Source organism: Aquila chrysaetos, chromosome 16 (assembly GCF_900496995.4).
Source record: "Aquila chrysaetos chrysaetos chromosome 16, bAquChr1.4, whole genome shotgun sequence".
NCBI lineage: Eukaryota > Metazoa > Chordata > Aves > Accipitriformes > Accipitridae > Aquila > Aquila chrysaetos.
In genome coordinates this window covers 4,655,042-4,667,081 of record NC_044019.1, presented here as the reverse complement: position 1 = coordinate 4,667,081, position 12,040 = coordinate 4,655,042, and the positions used below count along the sequence as shown (strand labels likewise).

General features: G+C 49.3%; 1 protein-coding gene across 2 annotated transcripts; it reads right to left on the bottom strand.

The window, feature by feature from the left end:
• Positions 1-2,459: 2,459 nt before the first annotated feature.
• NUDC (nuclear distribution C, dynein complex regulator) lies at positions 2,460-11,966 on the bottom strand. 2 transcript variants are annotated; one of them, XM_030039712.2, is made up of 9 exons: positions 11,783-11,940; positions 10,417-10,494; positions 7,924-8,124; positions 7,377-7,460; positions 6,927-7,040; positions 6,278-6,472; positions 5,569-5,652; positions 5,126-5,244; positions 2,460-3,399 (listed from the first exon to the last, which is right to left on the bottom strand). In XM_030039712.2, the coding sequence occupies exons 1-9, from the start codon at positions 11,876-11,878 to the stop codon at positions 3,348-3,350; spliced, it is 1,023 nt and encodes a 340-aa protein (XP_029895572.1). In that variant the 5' UTR covers positions 11,879-11,940; the 3' UTR covers positions 2,460-3,347. The 2 variants fall into 2 exon arrangements, with proteins under 2 accessions (XP_029895572.1, XP_029895571.1); XM_030039711.2 differs by lacking the exon at positions 2,460-3,399 and having other exon boundaries at positions 5,047-5,244; positions 11,783-11,966.
• Between the last annotated feature and the right edge of the window lie 74 nt (positions 11,967-12,040).

The window sequence follows — 12,040 nt, the reverse complement described above, 5'->3', positions numbered from 1 at the left end:
TGTTAAATACCCCGTGTTTCTGTTTCGCTCTTTGGGGTTTTGCTGTTTCATTGCTCTTTCCAAAGCAGTCCTATAGTCTGGGCCATTTCCCAAATGGTCTGAGCTGCAATATTCATTAATAAAAGCTAAGTCAAGAGCTGCTGTTAGGAAAAAAAAAAAAGACTGGGGGAAACTTTTAGCATATGGAAAGTCCTCTGCAGAGCCTGTATGCCTTCAAGGTTTCGCTTTTAAAGGACATGAGAAGGGGCCCAGCAGCGAGGGAGCCATGGCCAGGCAGGTGGAGGAGCTCCGGGCTGTGCTGCCAGCCGTGGCTCCGGCGGGTGGCAGCACCGAAACAGCTTCTTCAGCTGATTTGACAAGGACGTGGAAAGGCAAAGGGACCTTCATCACCTGCCATCCTCCAGCACGGCCCTCCCTGGTCTGCTGGGGCTTAGGCAGGGAAACATCTGCTGGGGGGTCAAGACAAGGATGTATTTGTAGGGTTTGGTTCCCAGCGTCCCTCGTGGTGCTTGGTGTTCCCTGGCCACGGTCTGTGGTCTCCAATAACTCGGACTGAGGTGGGGCTTTGCATTCTTTAAGCCACTTCTGCAGCTGCTCGGACCAGAGCTGTCCTGCCCTGACATGGTTTATTCCGGGGGAAACTGCCTTTTGGAAGCAAAAGGGTGCTTTTGATTTACCTTGGCCTGAGGAAAGTTGGTGGCAGCTGGATGTTTGCAGAGGACAAGGCCATCAGGAGAAACACCTTCTGTTCCGCTGGCCGGAAGGGTTGAAGTCCAGGGGTAGTGCTGGGATCAACTGCCGTTCACAAACACAGCCCCGGGCATTCACCTGCTGTAGGGTTCGGAGCTGCAGTTAACGGCCCTTCTCCCAGGACTCTTTGCCTTTTCCCTTCACCTGCCTGAAAGGCAAAAGGACTCCTTCTTCCCCCAGAAGTCTTCCCCAGCATCCTCTGGGGTTTGTGCCACTGCCTCTTCTCTGTCTTAACTCTTGTCTTTTCTCAGCTGCTACCCAACCTGCCTCCTGCAAGTGACACCAACCAGCTCTAAGCCTAGTGCCAGCCTCAACTGGAAAACTCAGGAGTTTCACAGTTGTCATTACCCCGACCACTGCCATGGCTCACACAAGCCACGACCCTGCAGGAACAACCCCAAGATTTTGGTTTTGGTAACCCTGAAGGAGCTCTGCACTTAAGACTAGGCAGCACAACACCGTGTAACAGCAACCTGCTGATCCGTGGCTGCTGCCAGATCCAGGCAGCTGCCAGCGATTGGATCAGGTCAGCCTCGGGGTTTCTGGTGTCGGTTACAGGGCTGAGGTGGTAATAGGGAAATAATGAAGCTACAGGGTGGGCTTGGGGTGGTGCTGCGACCTGTGCCAGTTTACGACCGGTGCCAGTTTGCTGCACTGGTGCCTGCCTGTGCTTGCTCCTTAGGAGGGGCTGGCAGCTGGACCAGGATCCTGCTGCAGGTGCAGAGCCCAGCTGTCTCCTCTGCTCTCCAGCAACTGCAGGGAGCAGCAGTAGCGCTCTGACATAGCTGAGAACGGGGTGAAGCTCATCACACCCCCAGAACAGCTCACCTGCCCCAAGCACCACGGTTCAGGACAATGCTGGCAGGTACACTCACTCTAGGGCTAAGCACCTTTGAAGCCAGCAGAGTCTGGCTTTTCTTACAGTAACAGGAGACCCTGTTGTTTTAGCAGGGCCAAAGCACACGGGCAAATGGGGGGTGAACTGTAAGATGAACAGGCAGGAGGATGCAGAACCAAGCAGTCCAGAGGCAGCTGCCCCGACCTGGGTCCTTGCTTGCCCACAAGGTCACTGCTCAACTGGGTGGGTTCTGTTTTTTTGACCCCAAGAGCCTGTAAAACTGGGAGACTAAATGCAGACAATGTCCTACTACTCAAAAAAACCCAAACAACCAAACACACCAGGTGGAATGCCAGGCTGGACTTCGCCCAAGGAGGTTTTTTCAGCCATTTGTGCCCACTCCCTCTGGTAGGAGGTAGAAGGGTTTCAGGGCGGCAGAGGCAAGAACCACAGCTGCAAGGATCTGGGGTAGGCTATAAAGGACTGACAGAAGCCCAGGCTTTTGTGACACTTTCCTCATTAGCTTGTCATAACGGAGACCTTGGGCAAGGGTGGCTTCCTCAGTGCAGTCACGCGCTGCTACGTGGAGGGTGGAGCCTGGAACAACGAGCCTTGGTCATCCCTGAGTGTTTAAGCTGGTCACGGAGTTCATCAGCACTCCTGAGCAAGACACACAGCTCCAAATGCCTCTCCTTAGCCGGGGAGCCTGAGAGGCATTCACAGGCGACTGCAGAGAGCACGACCCCCAGCCCCTGCCAGGCAACCCTGCCGGCACCCTTGTTCACAGGCGCTGCCCCGTCCCAGCTCACATCCCAGCCTGCGCAGGCAGCCTGGATCCCTTCTGCGGGAGAAATCACACGCTCTACCTGGAAACGTGCCACTCTTTCTTTATGTTGCACTGCAGTTTTAACAAAGATACGAACATGCAGAGTAATGCCACTTGTCAGCAGGAGCTCAGAAGAGAACGCACCGATGCCTGTCAGTAGTCAGCAGGGAGAGAGGCTCTTGGAAAAGAGGCAGGAGACACACTCCCAGCAAGAACAGGACCCCCAAAGACCCTCCGCATCCTCTCCCTTGCCCACAACCACAGGCTCTCCAGCCTTCCCTTGCTGTAAGACAGCAGGTCAACCTCTCCAGGTGTGATGGGAGCCCTCCCCTGAGCCCTGCAGGGCTCAGTCTGTTCCATTCTGGCAAGAATAGAAGCAGCGGCAAGGAGGAGCAGTCTGTCTCTACTGCAATAGCTGGTTTTTTTAGACTGTTTTCCCTTCCCAAGGAGGCAGAAGGAGAATTATTTTACAAAATAAACTGGCCCTGTTTTCACAGGAGAGCAGGAAAGCCGAGGGGAAGGGAGTGAAAACCTAGGAGTACCAGCTGCCAAACTGAAATTGCAAAGAGTGGATTAGCGGCTCTGAAGGGCCAGGAGATGAAGCTAAGCGATACATTAAGGATATGTCCCAAAACCTCTCCTGTCTGGCTCTTGTAGCCCTAACACCCTTTCTGCTCTAACCCCTCCTTCTCTCCTAACTGCCATTTGGGAAGTGTCGCAGATGGCTCCAACTGGAGCTGCTGCAGGCTGCTTCTGTGGCCTTGCCTTCTGCTTGACACAGGACAACTGAGGATGACTTCATGAAGCTGCCTCCACAGCAAGCTCGGGTGGGGGTGCTGGAAGTGTTTACTTGCCCAAGGTAAGGGATATCCGGTAATACATATCCTGCCCCATTTGACGGGCTGACTGAAAGAGGGGGGAGAAGGGGAGGGCTCAGTTGAATTTAGCCTTTGAAAAGTCCATTTCTGGATGCTGTTCCATGAACCTGCAAGGAAAACAAAGACAAGAGTTTGGGTATGAGTCAGCAGGAGCCACAGAACAGCTCTCTTTGGGGGAATAAGGCATCCCTACTTCCTGCACTACAAAGTTTGCTTCCTCCCCATGCCCTTCACAGCAGGGACTGTTTTGCTGAGCTCCTTGGGACACACTCCCCATACTACAAACACTTTTTCCTCGGGTCAGTGGTATCACCAATCCTACCAGCCATCAAGGTCAGCAAGTCCAGACACATGGGAATTATTAATTATCAAACACACACCCTTTAACTGTTACCTCTCGGACGGACACGTAGCAGCTATGACACTGATTGTGGGGCAGAAGGGAGATTGTGAGGGCAAATTACGATTTAAGCTCAAATTTATTAGCTTAAGCATTACTGGAGACATGGGGAATATCTCCAGTGCTGTGACAGTGAAAATTCATGAAGGACGTGACCAGAGAAATCTGGTTTCAGGCTAGATGCAACCTGATTTCAAATGTACTGCAATCCCAGCAGATAGGACTATTTGGACTCAGGTTGCCACATCAGAAAGTCCTGAGAACGATACACTGTGCCTATGAGTGATCAGGAACGATTAACGCACACAGAAGCTCCTGGCTTCCTCCTCTGCCCTGCAGTTCACCAAGGGATACAACAACTAACCATGTGGAGGATTCACACACAAAGTGCAAGTAACAGCAGGCCCCTGTCTTCCTCTGTGCTCCCATCTCATGGTTTCCCCTGAAACACCACCACAGCGTTTCCACTTTCCATTTCCATGGAAATATGTGCTGCGAGAATAGTGTCCTTGTTTAGCAGCCAGGAGGGCTTCACTGGCAGAGATTAGGACCCACGTGTGCATTACCGAGTCTACCTCGGCCTGAACAAAGTCTGAACTTCCTATCCTTTCTTTACCAGCCAATCTGCGCACAAGCCAAACTTCCAGAGCACTGAACGAGTGACCTTGCCAACGAGGTATCTATCCTGTATGTGGACTTCTCAGGAGGAGAGGGCTACCTCCTATTCTACTAACTCAACAGACAGGCACTGAGGAAATCTGGTCTCTGCTCTAAAGCAGTTGCACCCTATGCTGTACTTGACACACTGATCAGAGCGAAGCTTCTGCCGCTACAGATAAGCCAAGAAGAAAAGGAGTCGAGCCTGCTACACTAATCCTCCTTCCAATCCTAAGATAAGATGTGGGTTTGCACTTGCTGAAGAAGCTGCATGACCCAGAACTGCCTCCACGCCTTCTCAAACGGCCTTGGGAGCTCCGTGAGTAATTTCCCTGCCAAGGTGCATTTATGCCAAACAGGGCAATAAAGACATAAAAGTGCTATTGGCTTGGAGACAGCTGCCTGGTGGCAGGTGTGCAGGGAGGGGTGATTATCTGGGCTACTGAGTAGAAGGAGATTAGAAAACAATCAAGACCATGTTAAAGTTCAGTAGAGATGGTACCTCCAGTCCCAAACATGCTTTCTGAACTTGAAATCAGCAGATTAAGACAATTCCACAGCTAGGCTATTTCCAGAATTTTCCGTTACGCTTTCTACCCCCACAGGCTTTTATAGACACTGGTGGCTGGCCAGCAATTCAATGACTACGTAACTCCAGACATAACCGCAGGTAGGATTGAAGGCCAACCTGTCTTCTGCTCACGTATCTGTGTCAAAGAGGAAAAGGAGAGGGGCTTGTGAAAGCAAATACCCACAAATTAATGAGGTCTACGCACTTTTTCAAAATGTCTTGCTTCTTCTGTTCATCGGATGTGGGCAGGCCCATGGATTTCTGTCGCTGATCATACATCATTTTCTCCACCATACTGCGAGTTTCGCTGTCCAGGTCTGATAACTAAAAGCAAGGACTTCTATCAAAATTGGAATAACTTGTCTCAACCCATACATACACCCTGCTTGCAGAGAACACAAATACATTGAGGTCACACTATGCTGTGCTCATGGGCTGCAGAAATACTTATACAGACACTGATCTATAGACTCAGCTTCATTTGTTTGAAGTTTTGGGGGCACTTATGTTATATGATAGCATCATATGCAGCAGTACTCCCAGTATTGGTTTTATGCTGGTAAAAAAAAGACATAGCAGTTGAATGTGAGCTGTGCGAGAGGACATTTATGAGAAGGATCCGTTCAGTAAAACAGGGGGAGTTCTTACCTTTGAGTTCTCTGGATTAATTTTCTTGGTGTTGATTTCTGGGTCTGTGGAGACTAGTTTGTTCCACCATTCCATCTTGTTGATCTGAAGGATGAAGAAGTAAAAATATTTTATTTTTTCTGGACTTGCTCTAGGAATTTTATGTCTCAATCACAGGAAAAAGCTGCTGGAATCATTTATTTGACAGTTTTCTAAATGTCAGTAAAATCTGAACTTGGATAAAGGATACTTTTTTCATTCCGAATCACTTGCAGGTAGCCTGAATTTCCACAACTGGGAAATCTGAGAGCATGTCAGATGTCACATTTGGCATGACATAAATGGGATTAGAAATAAATCACCCAGAGAGACCCAGAAGGGACACAATAAGCGATAACATCTGTCCCTGGATTTTCATGTCACTAACAGATGTCAAAACACAGCATTATTCCATTAAGGAACAACTTTAAAATGACTGATTTCCTTCCAGCTTTTCCTAAACTGCTGGGCAATCAATTGGATATCCTGAATTAGCATGAAGTTAGGCTGAAGACAGGGGGAACTTGCAAAACCCCAGTTCCAGTAGCATCATTGACACTGTACCAAGGATAAGCATTGCTCCTCTGTTTCAGCTGACAAAGCCCAGGGCTTTCACAGGTTTTGTCAGACTCTTACTTCACCAGGGAAGAGGCAGACAAGTCTGAATCCTCCATGGTTCATTCTGCTTTACCTTCTCCAGGTGCACGGTGACTGTTTTACCATCTTCAATCAGCCAGGAGCTCTCCTCCACCTTCACTTCATTGAAAAGCTCTCCATCAATGACAGGCGAATGGCCCTTCAGGCCAACTTTCAGGCGCCGTCTCTGGATATCCACCACCACATCCTTCCCCTTCAACCTGAAGCTCACCTTGAAAGGGATGGCCAGCTGGACCAGACAAAGATCAGATTTGAGGAGCTGAGCAGTGAAGTCTCTCCCTACCCTCTTGTGCTGCTGTTCTAAGACTTTCTGCCTTGGTTTCACCAGAGGAAGACAGAACACGTGATATTTTCCTTGCGGTACTGAGTGAGCGGGAGGTGAAAGGATACAAGAGTAAGTTTGGCAACAGAATGGCCAATACCTCAAGGGGACTATAAAAAGGGAAGCAGATTTTAATGTCTTGTTAAAACAACACCAAGGTTTGGCAAAGTTAACTACAGCTTCTGGGAATTTTATTTAGTTACCAAGCTCTCTCCCAGCTATTGAAATGCTGCTGTTAAGTACAACTAACAATCTTCCACAGGCAACGGAGATACAGGGCATTGGCTCCACCATTCTTACCAGCACCCACTCTTATTCCCTATCTCAGATCCTCAGATCCTGGTAATAAGGCAATACTTACATCCAGTTCTGAAAGAGTCTGTGTCCATCTATAATTTGGAAGGTCAGCTCCGTTGCCAGAGTTGGGTTTAAGTTTTCCTTTATCCTTCTCATCTTCCTCTTCATCATCTGTTTCCTAAGCAACCAATTAAAAGTGTAAAGAAAGAAGCTCTTCAAGTCTCCATTTATCTTTCACTTCTAACAACAGTTCTTGGTTTTTATAAGAATTTCAGGTCAGGTGCACATATCTGATATTCACATAAATTTAGCCCAAAATGAACAGGCGTTTCTGTTAAAACATAATTACAAGAAAAACAAAACCAAAAACCCCCATATTGAAGCCTTTGGAGTTAAATGTGTATTCCTGAAGAAAGCCAGACTGGACACCCCCTCACATTCACAGGAGTTCTCATGGTTGTCCAGAAACATATTTCTCTCAGCCTAAAATAAAAAGTCCCTAGATAAGCTTTACCTGTTTGTTAGAATCCGAAGATTCACCTTCATCCTCTGAGGGTTTCACTGGGACACTGTTAACCTGTCCTTGTGCCTCCTTCTTCTGTTTAAAGAGAGAACAAACATGCTCAGACAAGTGTTGGCACTTTGTGTTACTTGCTGATCTGACACTAGGTGGCCTCAGCCTCTTCAGCTGAAACTGAAGAGCAGGACCCAGAACTGCACCCAATTCTGACGGGGAATTTTCAGCCCTTAGAACAGTGTTACAGGAAAGCAGTACTGCCAAGGGGAAGACTCCGTTGGTCTTCACACCTTGATGACTGTAGCAAAGGGTGTTGCTACAATCAGAGAGCTTGCTGAAGGCAGAGAGGCAAAGTGAGTTACTGCCATGGTTGAGCCTAGGCTAATTTAATTTCGAAGCACACCACCTGCTCCAGTCTGGTGGTCCAGACATTGCAAAGGAACAAGTCCAAGCCGTTTTAATCATCACTGCTGCCTGAGCTACACACAGGCCAGCAGAGGAGATGACCTAGATGGTACCTGGAGGCACCAGACATCACTCTCACCTGGTCAATTTCCAGCTGCAGCCTTTCTGCTTCCTCATCTGTAAGTTCCTTAATCCTTGGCTCATTTGCTTCTTGCTTTTCTTTAGCAAGTTTCGCAGCTCTCTCTGCCTTTTCACGCCGCTCTGCCTCTTGACGAGCCTTTTTCTCTTTCCGCTCCTTCTGAGCTAGTTTGTTGTGATGGTTGAAGGTATCTGTGATCAGCTGAAAGACAGGAACACAGATCAAAAGGTTTTAAAAAATCACCACTTTTTCAAACCCAAATGAAGCAAACTCACTGTCTACTGAGGAGCATGAGAACATTGGTTAGTCACACAGATGTTGTGACTTTTCCCTTCACTTTCACTCTAGCGTTTTGACTGAATATCTAGAGTAGGAGAAAACTCAAAATATTTAAATGTAGCCCTTCCTACTTCTTCCTTACACAGGGAGTGTATTTCCATGGAGATAACAGAGGAATACAAATTCTCCATTTGTTTTGGCCTTTGTGCAATTCCAGCAGGACGAGCAGATGCCTAATCCAGCCATTTGACAGCTACTCTGTACATCTAGGACAGCTGGAAGAACAAAGACACTGGATCCAAGTTTTTTTACCTACTTCTGACTTTTCCCAAGACTGGGCTTTTACCCAGGCACTAGATGGAGATTCAGTGTCATGATTTATGTTTGAAAAGCTCAGCGTTTTACACTTAGGGGCTAGTTCCTACATAAATCTTTGCTTCAAATCTCACTCCAAATTCTCATGTCGTTGTGACTACGAAAAGCAAAATCTCAAGGTCTCTGATGCAAACGGCTGTATTGCTCAGAGGGAAAGCTGAGTACACAGGCAGGAAGCCAGAGCAATTGCTCCGTGGTCGATAACACCAGCAGCGCTGTGCAAAGCAGCACGTATGAGAACTGAAGTCTGCTCCAGAAAACAAAATAGACAGAATCGGAGAAAAGGAATCAGAGTGGAGAGATTTCTCAGACAGGGGTTTACGTACTGGTTTATATAAATCCCAGAAACTTCTGGAGGGATTCAGCACCTTTCCAGAGCAACTCAAAGCATCCACGCCTTGTAGTTTTGTAACCAACCACCAAGTATTTCTGCTTTGTTTTGAAGGGGATAGCAAGATTTATTTACACAACGCAAGTCCAGTGTCTCCTAGGATACAGAATTCAAGACATGCATCTCCCAGCCTCTGTTCCTAACTGCACGATGATCCATGGTGAGCAAACTATTTACATTGCCCGAGCTTGTCCGTGTGCACACACCACACTTCTCTCAACGTACCACCACACCCCCCTCACTCTACACCGCAAGGGATTCTGAAATGCCACTCCATGAAAGACAATGACTTTCCCACCCTCTCCTCTTTCTCTTTCATGCCAAAGGGTGAGCAGGACTGGGGAAGCAGCTTCTTCAATTTTTGTTGTGGTTACTACGGTGTCAGAGACTCTGTATTGAGCACCTTTTCAGAAGGCCATAAAGCATTTTAACAGATACCACCCAAGGACACGAACACTTTTATTTTACAGGCACAGACATGGATTTGCTACGGAACTACCAACAACAATAGCCAGGACCTCCAAAAGCACCAGCCAGTGCTCATCTCTGAAACGCCACTCAGGGTTTTACTCCCTGGGAGCACAGAGTCCCCAGGAATTTGGAGAGATTTGCTCTCTAGTCTAAGAAAAATGGGAGTAGGCTTCATCTTTCTTACTTTGAAACCACCCTCTTTCCCATCCCTTACCTGCCTTAGTTTTGCCGCTTTAGAGACTAGACAGAGTACGTTATACACTGTGTTAGCAATTAACATCTGCCCTAACACATTCAACACAGCAGCAGTGCCTGCTTTGCTGGTGGAGTTCCAGTAGTCCAGGAAGGGGAATAGCTGCTATACTGGTAAGTACATGCAAGAAATCTTCAGAAAGTCTGACCAGTTCGCATTTGAATGCTCTGGTTATCTCCCTACAGTGAAACAATTCAGTTTTTCAGCTCTCGAGCTGGGTGAGGAATACCTGCTGGATAGGAGATGCTCAGGCTGCCAACGAGGCCGCCCGGACCCCAGGCTTGCTCCCCAGCACGCTTGCTCTGTACAGGCACCGCAACGCGGAGACAAAGGTGCAGCCGCATGTTCAGAGATGTGTGGACTTTGTGCTTTTTCTGAGATGAACAAATAAGGTAACCTGGGGTTATCAACACTGCGGTGTCTGTCACCGTTAAGTCAGTGTGTCTGGCAGATTTGCTTTCCAAACAAGCCTTTGGCCAGAGCGTGGCAAAAAAACCCGCGCCGTCGGTACCATTCGAACAAGCAATCGTGTGTGCCTCACCTCAAATAGCGGCAATTCATTATTACCTTGCTTCAGTGATGAATTTCATCAGCATCACAGGCTGCTAGTCCCCAAGTGCACCGTAATGCTTTGAGTTGTTCAGGCACAGAAGTCTTAGTATGGCACAGACATGGGTGGTATGTAAGTTAGAAGACATAAAAGCTTGGGGCTTTGTTTTTTTACCTTCTCTGCTACTCCATCTTCTCCACCGGTGAAGAAATCCGTTTTACGCCTCAGGAAACTAAAGAATGTGTTCACAAGCTGGCAGAGGAAACAGGGAGGGGGGTGGGAGAAGGGGTGGAGAGAAAAAAGAGCAATGAGACCAGATCACTCCAAGCTGCCTCGTGTCTCTTGAGCAGCCTTTATTCTTTGTACTCCCTATCTGCATCTGTGCCAGGATCATCCTGAAATCAGCCCCATGACTGTTTCCTAGAGAACACGTCCAGTGGCTTTTGTGGAGTTCCAGCTCCTCGATTCCCAGTTTTCAGAAGAGGCAGTTGTGTGGTTTACATAAAGAAAGGGCAAGCAGCTTATTCTCAGGTCACCTTGGAGGTACACCTACTCCGATACCCCAAGCTGTTATCTGAGGCAGGAATTTGGGTGGGTATGTATGTATATGTGCATACATACATGTGCATATATAGATATACACATACACTGTATTTTGCTTCTTTGCAGACCTAAACCCTCAAAGTGTGCAAACTTACCTTCCCTCATGTCCTGTTTATTTTTACAAAATAACTACTAGCTGTCTGCCAGGTATCACCGATGAATTAGGAGTTATGAACTGGCCTCCCCAAGCACCCCTATGGAAATCCATACTCTCAGTGGGTCTTTTATTTCTCAGGCGTTCTGTCCTCTCAGTATTTCAATCAGAGGTTTCACTACAGCACGTGGAATGGTTATTAGGACCGTTTTCCCAAACCATTTGCAAGCGGGATCTTCCTGCACTCTCCAGCCCTCCCACAGGTCAGCACCTGGACTCCCAGAACCCCCAGCAAGAGTCAGCGTGGCGGGAAGCATGAGGTGTGGCAGCAGAGCTTCCACCACGAGGAAGGAAACCACGTTCCCCGTTCAAGTTGGTCGAATCTAAACCCATCAGGTCTCAGGGAACCCGCTACCACCTGGTTGTACTGGGAAAGTGGGACAGAAGGACTCGATCCTCCCCGGTGGTGTTTTGCTTTGCTGTGACCCGGCACAGGCGCTGCCCGCACACACCGAAACCTCCGTGACCGACGTGGGAAGCCCAGAGGCGGCAGGAGCCGGGGTGCAAGGCCGCACGGTCAGGGCGCAGACCTGAGCTCCGCAGCCCCTCGTTAGCATCACACTAATTAATTAACAGCTTCTCCGCGCTCCCCGGGGCTGGCGCGGGCCTGGGCCGTTATCGGGGGGGTGGGAACGGGGACGGACATGCCGCATGTGCACCGCCCGGGGAGGGCCGGGGCCGCCCCCCCTCCTCCCGGTCCCAGCCGCCCCTCCCCCGCCCCGGGAATACGGAAAAGCTTCTCCCGCCCCATCCCGCACCCGGGCCCGGGCCCGGCGGCGCTACCTCGCGCACGCCGCCCTGATGCTGCTGGGCCATGGCGAGGAGCATGCCATCGAAACGATCCTCCTGCTCCGCCGCCTCCTCCGCGCTCAGTCCCATCCTGCCGCCGCCGCCGCCTCAGCCCCCCTCACACCGGGAACCGGAACCGGAACCGGCGCGAACGGAAGCACGCGCGCGTTCCTCCCTCACCCCCTCCCCCCAATCCCAGAGCCCGTCCGCCCCGCTCTCTTCGCGGATTGGTCGCGGCCGCGTCCAATCCGC